Genomic DNA, 14,776 nt, shown 5'->3' with positions numbered 1-14,776 from the left:
CCCCGCCCGCGGGAGCCGAGCGCGGTGATGTGCCCGCACCTCCTTTAGCATGTGTTTCTTGTCTCTCGTTTAGGATCTGTGGTTGCCTATTTTACGTCTGCAAAGTTTCTTCTTTATCTTGGGCATGCACTGTCCACCTGGGTAAGTAAAATGCTGGCCTGATAGTAGTAGGATTTTATTAATCTAGCTGTAACTTGCCTGAGCTTTATGACTGCTTTCCAAAAAAAAAAAAAAAGTCGTAGCGTGCCGCCAGAAAGACGGAGGTCTCGTTACAACACTTCGCTGTTTGAAGTCTTCAGAGGCTTTACATGGTATGTGGTAGTAGGTTCAGTTTTAAGTAGTGCAGTACTCAATTTGCAGAGAGCCTGGTTGTATACCTTAGAAAATAGCTACAGACCTAGTTAAACTTCTTCTAGAATTCAGTTCTGCGTGAAAGATATGAAGCATAGTCCATAGCGCTACAGACCTAGTTAAACTTCTTCTAGCATTCAGTTCTGTGTGAAAGATATGAAGCATAGTCCATAGTAGAATGAAGGACAGTCCACTGCAGCATGTATTTGAAGGATCTGTACACTTAATATCCCATTACTAATGGGAAATACTGTTTACATCAGACCCATTACTGCCACTCATTAGCAAACTTGAGGGCATCAGATGTCTCCCTGTAAAAAGTTTGGCCTCTGAAATGCTTTTCTTATGTGCTAAAGTAACTTACTACACCAGCTTTTACTCACTTGAAGGGTACAAAAAAACCCCACCCACTGTAAAATATGCACTAAAAATAGGCAATCTAGTTTTATTCCATATAATAAAGTGAAGAATGTATATGATACAGTCTTAGTCTCCATAAAATGTCTTGATTCAAAAGCAAGTGGAAAGCTTCTCCCTAATATTTCTTCTTTGGTCTTTAGTCCTGCATTTGGACTGGTTTGATGAATGCATTGAATAAATGACTGCTGTACAGTTAGACCAGTGCATTGCCTAGCTCTAGCAGCTTCTTGCTTTCATGAGCCTGAAAGGTGATACTGATGTGTGTTACCAGTTCCTGAGTGGTATCAAACACTGGTTTAAACCAGTGCAGCATCCTGGTAGGTGTTAATGTTATCGAAGGGGCTCATTGGTGGTGTTTCTGTTTGGTGGGTTTTCTGCTTTTTTAGCAGTTAGGGTTGTTACCTACCACAGGTTTTGTCAGTCATGCCCACGAAGTGCCCAGCTGGCAATTTGGCCAACCTTGCTTACTCCTCGCTGACGACTGCTTTGGAGCTGAGCAGTTGGATTGATCTGAGAGTATATGAGTAAAGGTGACAAAGCAGAGTTGGAAAACAGTGTCACACACCATAAAACATTGTGAGAGATCTATTCAGCTGTTTATCAATATTAGCAGTATGCCCCTTGTTCTAGGGGGTGTTCTTTTGTGCTGAAAATCTTAACTCAAAAAAACCCACCCAAACCTGCTGAAACAACAGAAGTACAGCTTGCTTTGACAGAAGTAGGTGCAGGACTGCACCTTTTCTATCTCCCAAGCTTTAGTGTTCCTGCAGTCTGAAGGTTTTTGTTAACAGGAACAATAAAAAAATACCCAAGTCTTCAGAAGTCTGAGTAATAGGTGATCTTTGTTCTAGAATGCTCTGTCCACAACACAAAAGCTGACAGAAAAAGGGTTTTGCTGTAGTGAAGAGAGCTAATTAGGTTTCTGTGTCACTGTGCCGTTCCCAAATACAAAGTGAAGCTGTAAATGATTAAACATGTCACATCTCCAGAAACGTTCAGACTTGGAAGTCTGGACTCTGTTGGGCTCTTACTCAGCAAAGTGTTTCAATGTGTGTTTTGTCTTGGGGGCCTTAATAGGCTGAACTGGGGACTCAGACCTCGTCCTGTTGCCTTGATGTTTTTAATATATTGCCATTTATCCCTCAGTAGTAAAGAACAGAATGGTACTGGGTTCAGCTTGCTGGTACCAGGCCTAATGCTTCACAGGAGGGAGGTTGGTTGCAACCTCCCTGTGCCCCTCAGGCCTCAGGAAGTGTGTCAGTAGGTAGTAAGTAGCCTGGCTACTGCTAAGCTTGTTGGCCTCAGGTCTGAGGTGGGATTGTTTACGTTCAGTTTGAGTTGGTTATAAGGATAACTATAATTACAAAAGAGGAAGAACTGTCTTTAAAAGGATTGTGATGCTAAACAGCTACAATTACATAAAAGTTTTGAAATATCCACATTTTGAAGTGTGATTAAGTGTATATAGTAAAGTATTTACTTGTTTCTAAAGATACTATTTGCTGTTTAAATTTCAATAGATCCTGCCTTGAAATTATGTACCTGCTTCAAACCTATGCAATTCACTAATACTCTTCTGTGACACTCATTTATCTTGGCTTGCTCTTTATGGCTTTTAATTCTTGAAACAACCTCATGCTTCTAGGGTGGAACAGCTTTGGTTACCCCAAAAATTGTCTCTCTGGGTTGACCTGATCAAAATACTCAAGGGGGAATGCATTGGGTAAGGCTGAACAATATTCACAGGCTCTTTAAATGTACTGCATAGTGAAATCACTATCTGACAGGAGTCAAAGGAAACCTTGCTGTGAGTTTCAAGTGAGGTTCAGCTTTTCACTCTGATGGTAGTGGTTGGCACTGACTTTCACATGCTTAGATTTTTTGTTTGTTTGAAACACCTTTTTTGTCTGGTCAGAATTCAGTAACAAACATGGCTGCGTGAAGGAAACACCCAGGCTTCTGCTATGAAATGATAATGTGAAAGTACTTTTGGCTCATTTTTTCTAGCTTGTTCAAGGGTTATCCAGGCTGATCAAAATGTAGTTAATCCACCTTTGTGTATTTTAAGTTAAATTCTATGAAGAGGTACCTCAGGTCATGTTAAGCTTAAGTGAATGTTGAACTTGGGAAATTACATCCCTGTGGATTCATTGCTGGAGTATTTTCTATATACTTCTAATAACTAACCATGGAATAAAAGTGGAGCATGTTAACAGAAGCCTGGAGGTGTCTCTTCAGTGTAAATTGGTTTATTATGTTTGAGAGGGCACATATGATCATGCTTATAGTAGCATTTTTCATTGGTTTTAGTTAAAAACCATAAATACCCAGAGTTTTTTCTTTCCATGTTATTGAAATGTTATTTTTTTTCTGCCTGTGGTTAATGAAACAAATTAAGGTTTACACATTAACACTGTATGAAGAAACCTCCTTCAGAGAGCTTGAGTAACATTAAAATGCAAATGCTTTGTGTGTCTGTACTATATTGAAGACTTAATCAAACTTTGCAATTATCTTGACCTGCCAAATAGCATGGTTTTTTTCTGTATTTCTGGGTTGCTGTGTTACATGATACATTCGATTTGTCAAGCTTTGCTTTTTTAAAAGTACTTCCATGTTACACCTCCCCCAGCTTGTCAGAATATTTGAGGTCCTTAGAAATTTGTACTATTTGCTGTATCACATAGCAATTGTTGGTTTAAGATAAGGCAGCATAAGAAAACAGTTCCATGCTTGCTTTGTAAAAGACTTAACATTAGGGACCCTTATTAAACAACCTGTGTGCCCTAGAATAGGATGAATGATTTCTATTCACCTGTTTTGTTACTGGTTACATAAAGCATTTTCTGTAGTGCATTTCTTGAAATATGTTTAAAAATAAAGTGAGATGTGACTCCCATCATGACAACAGAAAAATTTCCATGCATTGACTCACAAACCTAAAAATGAATAGTATGAAAACTACTTCACTTGGATATGTTTAACAATTTGGGCTTTCTTTTTTTTACCTGTGGCAATTGGTATCAGAACATGAAAGTGTTGTATTGTAAGCTGTAGGTTAAACTAGCAATAGGCTAAGTAGGTTGAAGGAGCAATGAGTTTACAATAGGTTAAATGAGCTCTGATATGAGCTCTGCCTCTAATATGCCAATGCTTAATATTAAAGAGCTGAAGTCCATAGACTTCAGAAACTTCCATTAACATATACCTACATCTATCCTGAATTTTATGATGACTTCTCACCTAACTCACTCCTGTGTTTTAAAGCAGCATTTAAGCTTTGGTCATTTAAGGGCCAACTGCTGTCTTGAAAAGCTATTTAAATAATATCTGTAGTCAGTAAATCTGTCGTTAATATTTGATCTGTGCTGGAGAATTTATTTAAGCTTTTTTAAGGCTTGTTGGATGTGGCTGGGAACAGACTTTTCTGTAATATTACAATGGAAAACATCTGGGATTTTTGGATGTTGTATTACAAGTTGTAAGGATTGACTTAATAAGGACAGTTGATCTTAGTGATAGTGGGATAAAACCAATGGTGACAGGAGGTAATCATCAAAGAAAACCCCAAAACAAGAACAACAAAGCCCCTCCCCCCCACCTCCATGTATAACAAATATTTATTTAAGCACAGACTTGTCAGGGCATCAGTAAAACAGTGAACTTGAGTGCTGGCGAAGTGCAAACACTAATGTTGTATCTATGTTCTCTGTTCCTCTTAAAGGGAGATCGTATGTGGCATTTTGCTGTGTCTGTATTCCTGGTTGAACTCTATGGGCAAAGCTTACTCCTGACTGCGGTCTATGGACTGGTGGTGGCAGGATCAGTTCTTCTCCTGGGAGCTCTTATTGGAGACTGGGTGGACAAGAACTCCAGGCTCAAAGGTTAGATGCCTAGATCAGGCTGTTTACTTAAGGAAGAATCAAGTTAATGTTAAGTTAAAGCTGATAGAGTTAATTCCTCAAGTCAAATACAAGAATGGGGCCTGCTCATTTTAAATTTTTTTCAAGAAGGGCAGTGTGTTAGTGGTGATGGTTATACAAAATTACTGTCAGAGAGGAGGAAAACAGTTATAAGTCATAATGTCTTTTAGTCAGGCTAAAGCTATATGAGGCATAGAGGTCACATAACTTTAACAACTACAGATCAAGTTCTTTACAGTCTCTAAGATACACTTGCATTATTTATTGTCTTCTGCCTGGATACAAATATCTTTCACAGAACTGTAAACACTGCATTTGCATTATACGTATTATAAATATGTTCTAGTCTGTTTTATAAATAAAATGGCATCAACGTCTTCATACTCATTTTTACTTTACAAGAGTTTGCAAAATAGCATCTCATAGTAGGCTGAAAATGAATTTTAGAGGCTCAAGCTAGGTTTTGTTTTGACTACTTGAAAGATAATGTCAGCATTTAAGCAGGGACAGTTTGGTTTTTGATTGAGACAAGACCTACTTATACTAGCTTTAAAGCTACATTAGACACTAATTTGTTTCTCTAAGACAATAGAAGATTCTAAAGCTCATATGAAGTATACTTTTACCACTTATATTTTCGGGGGAGACTAGGAAAATTATTTTATTTAAAGAATCTGAGCATGTTAATTATATCCTCCTTAAGCTTATAGTTAGTACATTCTTATGCTCATAAGTGTTACTCTCTGTTTTGATTTAAAACAGTGGCCCAGACATCCTTGATTGTTCAGAATGCATCTGTCATCCTGTGTGGTATTATCCTGATGATTATCTTCATGTTTAAGACTCAGCTCTTGACCTTATACCATGGATGGCTTCTTGTGAGTGCTTCAATTTGTTAATAAGGAATTCATTTACAAATAAACTTTGGGGAGCATGGGAAATGGATGAATTTTATTTATTTTTCTGGTTTGTTTAGACCTTCCTGGGAGCTAAAAGTGACAAACAAAGCTTGTTGGGTAAACAGATGATTGTTTTCTGATAGGAACTGTAGACTTGGTCTTGTTTTCTGTGAGGAATAGCATTCAAATGGATGGATTCAAATGTAAAAGTCTTTCCTGCTTGTGCAGGGGATGAGTGGAGATCTCCCTCTATCAGTTTTCTCACTTTGTAACTCTTTTCCCCCTTTCTCTAGACGGTGTGCTATATCCTGGTTATCACCATAGCAAATATTGCCAATTTGGCCAGCACTGCCACAGCGATCACAATTCAGAGGGACTGGATTGTGGTGGTTGCAGGGGAAGACAGAAGCAGACTGGCAGGTGAAATATGTTGCCTTTTTAATTCCTTACATGTCTTACTTTCCAAGCTTGATTTTTAACTAGAGTTTTACAGAGATCCGTGCATCTTTGAGTTTCAGATATTAGGAGAAAACCCTCAGTACAAGGGCAGCCTTTATTTTGCTCTTACTTACCCTGGATGACATTAAGATCAGAAATTACTGTTGTGATTATAATTCAGTTAGGCATCCCTAAGTTTGTTTTGTCCTCCTTTTAGACCTGCTGCAGCTTTCTCAGGAAAACTAGTCTTGCTGACAGGACAAGTGTTGCAATACTTTATTTTTAGGTCCCTGGAGTGAAACAGAACTCTTGCGTAACTTGGCTCCTCTCTCAGGGATCAGGGAGAGGTGCATGAGAATGAAGTCCAGAATAGTTAAATAGGTGGATCAGGAGACTGCCACTAGATTAATACTGTGCGTGCAGACAAGCTTGAAATCTTGTGCTTCTCCAGCATTAGATCTGTAGCTCAGAGCTGTGAACTTTCTTCACTTGAAACTGAAAGCTCTGTATACCTTTGACATCTGATACTTTTCATCTTTGGACTACAGACTTCTTGCCTAAAAAATAGTTTTGCTCCCCCCTTGCACAGTGGCATTAGTACTATTAGGAGAGAATGAGTTCCCATTAAATTTCTACTGCAGCTTGGTAGGTGTGACACGACTTGCATTTGAGTGCTTGGGAACCTCCCCAAGGATGCATTGAACCTGACTCTCCTTTTCTGAGGGTGCTCATAGCCACAAAGTAAATCACACCAAGGGGTGTATGATGGATCTGTGGCTGTGCCACTCCTCTAATTGTAACAGTGTGGGGAGCAGCAGCATTTTTGCCATGAATTCAGGCAGGCTGTATGGGCTCTGAATCAATCCCATAAGGGGACTTAAGCCTTCTCAGATAAAGGAACTGATACTGAAGTGCAAGCAAGGCACAGCGCAGCTTAACATTACCAAGATGTTTACAGCTCACTAAAGTCACTTTGGAACTAAAATTTAAGTCTGACACAGAGGCCATACCTCCAGGCTGAGACAGCATTGAAGCTTCAGAGTCCTTTTAGATATTTTAATCCCGTATTGCAGATTTTTTTAATCAGTGTTTATCTCCAATGAAGGAATTTTATTTATGTATCATCTAGGAAGGGCTAATTTTTACATGCGTTAAAGGTGGTGTACTTTCATTTCCTAGTATACAAATTTTCCCCTATAATCTTTTATTTTGACCTTGCAGTGCCTTTCTAGGTCATGTCTTCAGTAGAACTGTAGTACAGGTTAACTTCCTTCATGCATGTGAATCACAGGTAGAAAAACACCAGCTATCTGTTAAAGTCTTGAAGTTGTAATAGTTCTCATTAACCTTTCTTCTTGTGTCAGATGTTATTCAGCAAATAATCTCCATTCCTGTACTACATGAGAAGGTCCAGACCACACCTGCAGAGCACTGGTGCCTGGGAAGCAGTTTTGCCTCTTTCCTGCTTCATGATGTCAGGCAGAATTGTAGGAACACTTACATTTTGTACTGAAAAAATCAGGCAAGAGATTACTCTAAATTCGAACAAACGCCACTGAACTAAGCACCTTTGTTCAACAGATTTATCTAAAAGATCCCTTTCAGGCTGAATAGGGTTGGTTTGTGTTTAACCATGATGTAACTCAGACTGTTAAAATTCCTTAACTTAAAAAGAAATTAAGCCCCAGCATTGACTTTGCAGCAAGTGGTGGTGTCCATTTCTGCACTGTTTGGTACCTTTCATCCAAAAGGAGCCTTATTTATGAAAGTCAGTGGAATAGGGAAATAAACAATTGCCTTGGTTTCCCTTTCTTCATTGCCTGTGAGTTTTCCTATTCACTCTTACTTTGTACCTTTCCTGAGTGGAAATATTAGCCTTTCTCAAATAAAAAACAAAGCCTATTACTTGGAAGTTTTTAAGCCAAATGTTATGCAGATGTTTAACTATTTGACTGAGGGTTTACTAGGCTAGCATTGAATTGACTTGGAATTTTAGGTAGAATAACCCAAATGTTACTTTGAATGGCAAAGAATAATTCTCTACAGACACAGTAAAGCATCTTCATACTGGTGTACAGTGTCACTTGCCCTTCAAAAGTTCTAATTTCACAGTGGGACTCTAAAATGGGATTGAGATGTACTTCTAAGCAGCCTGAGCCCCTGATGTGTGAAACCAGTGAGTGTGTAACAGCTTTTAGGAGTGGAACAATGGCACTAGCAGTTGCAAACTTAGAGGAGCCCAGAGGGTTTGTTGGCACTAAAGAGACTAAGACTGGGGAGGGTGAGACATCCCCTACCAGCAAATGGAAGATGCATTTGTGCTAAGCATTGGTTGCTTGCTTGGACTGTAAACATCCAAGTGTGGAAGAGAAAGGAGTGAGGACTTTGCTCAGTAAGATCTGAGGACGTCTACAGCTGCCACCAACCAATGTGACTCAACAGGGAAATGTAAAGCCATTTCAAAGGTCTACTGCTATCGTGGTGGTACTGTGGTCCCCAGTTATTAGAAGTAAATGGAGGAGACTAAGAAATATGTGTTCCAGTATTGGGAGATAGTAGTTAGCTACACTACTTAGGGTAGCTGACTACTTACACATTTATGCATGTGCAATTCAAAATTATGTTGGTGAATATTTCATTCTAAGTGTTCAGCAATTGTTTCATATCTTTAAATGATTTCTGACAGATATGAATGCCACAATAAGGAGGATTGATCAGTTGACCAATATTTTGGCCCCAATGGCAGTTGGGCAGATCATGACATTTGGCTCCCCAATGATTGGCTGTGGATTCATTTCTGGCTGGAACCTGATGTCAATGTGTGTGGAGTATCTGCTGCTCTGGAAGGTTTATCAGAAAACCCCTACTCTGGCTCTCAAATCGGCAAAAGTTGAAGAATCTGAACTGAAACAGCTGAATGTCAAGAAAGGTACTGAAAACACAAAAGTAGCTATTCGAATTCACAGTATATTCAGTGCATCAGTCAAACCCAAGTGTTGATTCTTGTCTTCACCTCTGAGGCTATATAGCTTTCTTCTTAGAGCTTGGAGATTTCAGGTTTTGGATATAAATACCAGAGACTTTAATCTAAGTGACACTGCTTTGTGCAGCTGTTTGAGGAATTCTGTAAAATGCAGCCAAAGAATGAATTCTCTCCTCTTAATTAACTCTTTAGACTAAATCTGCCCTGTAACTTAAGGCTGATCATAAGGAATGCTCCTATCTATCTATTCCATAGCTAATAAACTGGACAAAGCCCTTTATTCTGCAGTGTCTACAGACAAAACAGCCTCTGAAAGACTTCCTTGCTAACTCATTTCTACTTAAGCATAGTACTAACAGAATTTCAGGAGGTTGTGGGATAGGTGGTCGTATTTCTAGTGTGGCATGTGAATCATTTCCACATGCTGCAGGAAATGGTGGAGAAAAAATAATCTATTTTGACCTTCAATTCTGTTTCCTTGGCCAAGCTGAACAACTGGAATGTGCAGTGTAGATGGTTACAACTAGGCCATTACTATAAGCAACCTTAAAATTGATATTAACATTACTTTAGGTAGACTCAGTATCGGAAGTTAAAATCATTTCAGAAGCAGACTTTTTATTATGAAGTAATTGAAATGTCAGATACTAGAATAATAAATTTAAGTGTTTTTGCATTTTTAAGGTAATGCACTGAGAATACTCCTGAAAGCTCATGTGAGCTCCCAACTTGAACAGGTTGTGGGGGTTTTACAAAGAAGCATTTTAAAATTGCTGATTTTTTTGTTTAAATACTATCTAGGATCTTGGCTTAATATATAGTGAGATAGGACTCTGCTATTAGAGGGACTGAAGAGATACCTCTTCCCAGCTGTCAAATCCATTGTGGTAATAGCTGGTCCAGTAAGCTGTTGGACTTTTTCCTATTTTACAGTGAAAATGGAATTCTAGAAAAGCATGTTCTGAGATTTTTTTTTTTTAATGTCAGTCTTTGAAAGCTTTTGGCTCTGAATAGGCTTCAGCAAACCTGTTTGCCTTGGTTCTTCTACCATGACATGATGTTGACAGATGTTGAAGTATTTCTTGGTTTCTGCAATTAGTGCATTTAAAGGTAGAAAATTATGTTAAAATGCCAACTAACATTGGCATTCATTTAGCAAATAATTTCTTTCTGGAAATGAAGCATTTAGTCACAAGTCTATTGAGAAGAAGCAGGCAGTGCTTTCTCCTACCACAGTTTCATTAAATTCAATAAGCAGTTTAAATTGGTAAAGTAAGATCAAGTTAAATTTAACACTGCAGGTGGGATTTAAGGACACTTTCAATCATTTAAGTAATCAGAAGGCTTTATTGTGGCATTTAACTGCTGCAGTTCTGCAGCTCAAACTGCAAACAATTGTCTGTTGGTTTACACTGTGCACTTTCCAGGCAGGAGTGTGTCTGATGGCTCCATTTCTGTTTACAGAGAGTGACATGAAACCTGCAGAAGGAGTGCAGTTAATTGTTGAGAAAGATGTCAGTGGCTTTGAGGCTCCCCAGGAGAAGGAAGTTGGCTGTGGTGCCCGGATTGCCGAGCCTTTCGTAACTTTCCGCGATGGATGGGTTGCGTACTACAACCAGCCGGTGTTCCTGGCAGGCATGGGGCTTGCCTTTCTGTACATGACTGTCCTGGGCTTTGATTGTATTACTACAGGCTATGCATACACTCAGGGTCTGAGTGGCTCTGTGCTCAGCCTCCTCATGGGTGCCTCAGCAGTCACTGGAATCCTGGGGACAGTAGCGTTCACCTGGCTCCGTCGCAAATGTGGCCTCGTTCGCACAGGCCTCATTTCTGGAGTCGCTCAGTTTGCTTGTCTGATCTTATGTGCCATCTCTGTGTTTATGCCTGGGAGTCCTATGGATTTGACTGTTTCCCCATTTGCTGACATCAGTGCCAGGCTGTTTGAAAATGAACCGTTACCTACTATAGCATCTCCAGAACCTGGAATGGTTTTTGCAACTGGAATGCCCAATTTAAATGGGTCGACTACTCCTGCTAATAGTGACCCAGAGATTAGTCCTGAGCCTGTGCCTTTACTCTCTGTTAGTCTCCTGTTTGCAGGAGTCATTGCTGCTAGAGTTGGTAAGTACTATGTCTTTACTAAAACTTGGTTTATTAACTGCTTTTAATTCTAAAAATGACAATGCCGGTCAGCTAAACACAAATTTGACTTTAGAACTGGAGGCTGTAGCTGAAGTGTTATATCCCATTTCTAAGGCTAATGGATTTATACTTTATGTAAAAATGAAATGGTCTTGCAATAGTGTCACCAGGGCAAAGACTACAGTACTAGTATCTTGAATATTGCATGTCACTTGTAGGAGAAAAGTTACCATATTTGGAGATGATTGTAACTTGTTTTTTTGGAATGCTCATCTCTACATCATCTCCCTTCACAACCAAATGAAAGCACTTGTTACTAGGAAACAGTACTAAAGACATCTGCTATGAAAACCTTCAAATTCAGCAGTTTACTAAATTAATCTGTTCATTAAATGGTCTAATCTTGAGTTTAGAATAAAAAGTTTGATTTGGATGACAGAATAATTCTTTTAGTAATTGCTGGTTAGTGTAGCATTAGTATCAACAGAAGAGGCAAATACATAAATGTCATGAACAGTAACTGTCATTTGTAGAATTTTTGTACTTAATTTCTGCATTTTTTACCAAATGTTGGAGGAATTAAATACTTGATTGACATGTATTAAGTTTGTTTGCAAGATAAACTTCTAAAGCTGGATCATTAATGGACTACAACAGTGTAGAAGCTAATGTCAACTGAGACCATTTTAAATTATATATTCTGCATAGTTTATAACATGTTTGGATTTTTTCAAACATCTTGTGAATAACTTGGTGATTGCAGATAACATGAATACCCTGTAAATAGCTGTAAAACAGCTGTTTAAATAAGGAACAGATGAGCAAAACATTATTAATTTGATAGATATGTTGAAGCAAGATGTCACAGGTGAGTCAATGTGTCAAGTTGTATGTATTATTTTCAGAAATACTGGTAAAAGGAAACTAAGTTGGTCTTGACTGTCAGTGTGAAATAATTTCTAGTTGTACAAGAGGGTATCTTACCTTGTGTGTTTTCAGCAGAAGTGAGTATTTGGCAGGATGAGTTGAATTGTACCAGTAATGAAAGCTTACCATGAGCAGCCTGGTTATATGGGTAACTGTTTTCTTTCTCTCCATAGGCCTTTGGTCCTTTGATTTGACTGTCACACAGTTACTCCAAGAAAATGTGGTAGAATCTGAAAGAGGCATCATAAATGGTGTCCAGAACTCCATGAATTATCTTCTTGATTTGCTGCACTTCATCATGGTCATTTTGGCCCCAAACCCTGAAGCTTTTGGCTTATTGGTGCTTATTTCTGTGTCTTTTGTTGCAATGGGCCACATAATGTACTTCAGGTTTGCCCAGAAGAGCTTGGGCAAACAGCTTTTTGTTTGTTGCACTCCTGATCCCAAAGAAGTCCCTGACAGTTCACCACCCGGTAACACCTCTACTGTCTGAAAAGATCCTCTTCTCTTACTAACCTGCTACACAAATATCGTGGTTAAAGACATATACTCCCTTTTGTGACCATGTCTAAGGTGTTTCTCTAGAGTTGAATGCATAACTTGCAGCTGAGAGTAAATTCATCTTAGAGTGACCCTGTAAAAATGTTTCATGCGTGGCAGAGGACAGCCTAGTTGGATCTTGACAGCTACTGTTTCAAAGGGTCCCCACAAGTCCTCTGTCTAGTGCTTGATCACAGACATAATGTTGAATTTCTGTTACTGACCCCCATAGTGATACTGTTCAGTGGTTATACTCAGTTTGTGAATTCTGAATGGTTCTTGTGTTCCTTGAGCAAGACAAGTATTAGTTGCTTCAGAATAACTTCTTAAACAGTATTTGTATTTTTGGAATTCCTCTCCAATACCCCTTCACCATGGACAGTTCTGCTCCCCTATCTTCTCAAATTGATACAAATATCTTGGATTCCTGAAACACTCTTTTTAAGTTTCAGTGTCTTCCCAAAGCCTTCATAGTATTCTATTTGTTCTGGTTTAACTTTATGGAAACACCTTTGCAGGGAATTTTTTGCATGTTTCCTTACAAATTAGACAATTTCTAGGTACAAGATATTGTATTACACTTTTGCTGCATTTCATAGAGTACAACATAGCCTCATTTAGCAGAAGCTGTCAATGTAACCTTACAAAACATGGCTTTTGGATTGCAGGTGGCAGGTTTGCTCAGGTTTGATGTAGCAGAAAGTGCTAAGGTCAGGAGTACTGGTACAGAAAGATAAATTCTAGTGCTAACTTAGTTTTTTGCCTCAGAGTACAAGCAGCTTGTTAGTTAATTTTCCAGTGTATCATAGGGTTTCTGAAAACAATTGCATTTGAAAATAGTTAATATTTTAGGCAAAAGAATTAAACAAGAGGATTACTTGCATTTATTTGTTGATGTGTGTGTGAATTTTGACTTTGTTCTAAAAGACCACTCAGCTAACAAGATGGTGGACTGTGTGGCCCTCTAAAGCAACTTCAGAGCAATGAAAATAGGACAACCCTCTGAAGTTCTTGCATTTTTATTTGTTGGTTTTGGTGAGTTTTTTACCCTGCATGTGTACTAACACAGTACTTCCATAGCTATTAAGCCTGTGTGCACTTTTGTGGAAACAATGCACTTTGCTTTCTCAGTAGAGTTGAACCTGGTGGTGTTCTGAGTTTTCCCCAGCATTGACAGTCTGACTTCTGAACTGAAATCTCTGTCAAATATTTGTTTGCAAAATTAGTATGCAAAAAGCATCATGTCAGCAACTTGTGAAAAGTTTCCTCTAACTTTTTAAGGTTTTCCTTATTTTAGGTACAGTCATCTGTGTTGCCAGACTTCAGCCCTGGGGTGTAAGTGTGTGAACTCCACTGACATTAAAGGCGTTACACCAGGGCTGGGTCTAGGCCACTCAGCATCAATTGTGTGGCAATTACATTCTCTCTCGAACTAAATAGAATGTAAAGAACCTCTTGGGGCTTTTGTCTTGGCTACAGTGTTCTCTAAGAGGAGTAAAAGGTGACTGAATGGGAATCTGATGTACAAGCAATGGACTTGTAGCCCACAGTATTTAATAACTGGATGTAACAGTTTTTCCTCTTCTGATGGACCAAAACTAATAATTACTCTATGTTGCTGAAGGTTTCTCAGGGATGTTTTCACTAAGTTTCTAAGTGTTTATACTTTGACCAAGCATTTGGGTTTGTTTTGATATAATAAAGTAAAATACACTCAGGATTGACTTAGAAATTTTCAACCTACTCTAAATTATATAACTTAAGGCAAAGGGAATTTTGCTGTCAGCAGAATTTGTCAGAAGACAAATAAAACAAGCTTATCTAGATTTGTAGAATACATATGCCCAAAGGACAGCCTATGTGGTTGGGAGAAATACACTAATAAATAAAATACCTCTGATTTGCCAAGTATGTTCTCATGTGTATTTAAGCTAAATTGGGACCAGATTTTATTATTGTGAAATACAAATAAAGGCAGTCCAAATGTCAGTGAATGCCTCTATACTACACTTGGAACATCTGAATGCTGCTGTATATTTTGGGCTCACTGGCCATCAGGGAAGCAGAACTGAAAATGCATCTAGTTTGGTTTTTGGGTTTTTTGTTTTGTTTGTGCTGTCAGTATCACACACCACCCAGGGTGCCTCAAACTT

General features: G+C 38.7%; 1 protein-coding gene across 1 annotated transcript; it reads left to right on the top strand.

Moving 5' to 3' along the window:
• Window positions 1–4,490: 4,490 nt before the first annotated feature.
• SLC40A1 (solute carrier family 40 (iron-regulated transporter), member 1) lies at window positions 4,491–12,618 on the top strand. The gene is made up of 6 exons (XM_009084871.1): window positions 4,491–4,655; window positions 5,457–5,572; window positions 5,887–6,013; window positions 8,718–8,960; window positions 10,479–11,135; window positions 12,257–12,618. Exons 1-6 carry the CDS (start codon window positions 4,505–4,507, stop codon window positions 12,574–12,576), a joined length of 1,614 nt encoding a protein of 537 aa, XP_009083119.1. The 5' UTR covers window positions 4,491–4,504; the 3' UTR covers window positions 12,577–12,618.
• Window positions 12,619–14,776: the final 2,158 nt, after the last annotated feature.

This window comes from Acanthisitta chloris, unplaced genomic scaffold (assembly GCF_000695815.1).
Source record: "Acanthisitta chloris isolate BGI_N310 unplaced genomic scaffold, ASM69581v1 scaffold15991, whole genome shotgun sequence".
NCBI lineage: Eukaryota > Metazoa > Chordata > Aves > Passeriformes > Acanthisittidae > Acanthisitta > Acanthisitta chloris.
The sequence above is the reverse complement of the archived record's forward strand: the minus strand, read 5'-3'. Positions and strand labels throughout refer to the sequence as shown.

Bases quoted from the DNA above. Each gene is read 5' to 3' on its own strand.
- SLC40A1 (XM_009084871.1), top strand. From the start codon at position 4,505: ATGTGGCATTTTGCTGTGTCTGTATTCCTGGTTGAACTCTATGGGCAA. The intron at 4,656-5,456 runs GTTAGATGCCTA...GATTTAAAACAG, and splicing joins CAAGAACTCCAGGCTCAAAG to TGGCCCAGACATCCTTGATT. The intron at 5,573-5,886 runs GTGAGTGCTTCA...CCCTTTCTCTAG, and splicing joins TATACCATGGATGGCTTCTT to ACGGTGTGCTATATCCTGGT.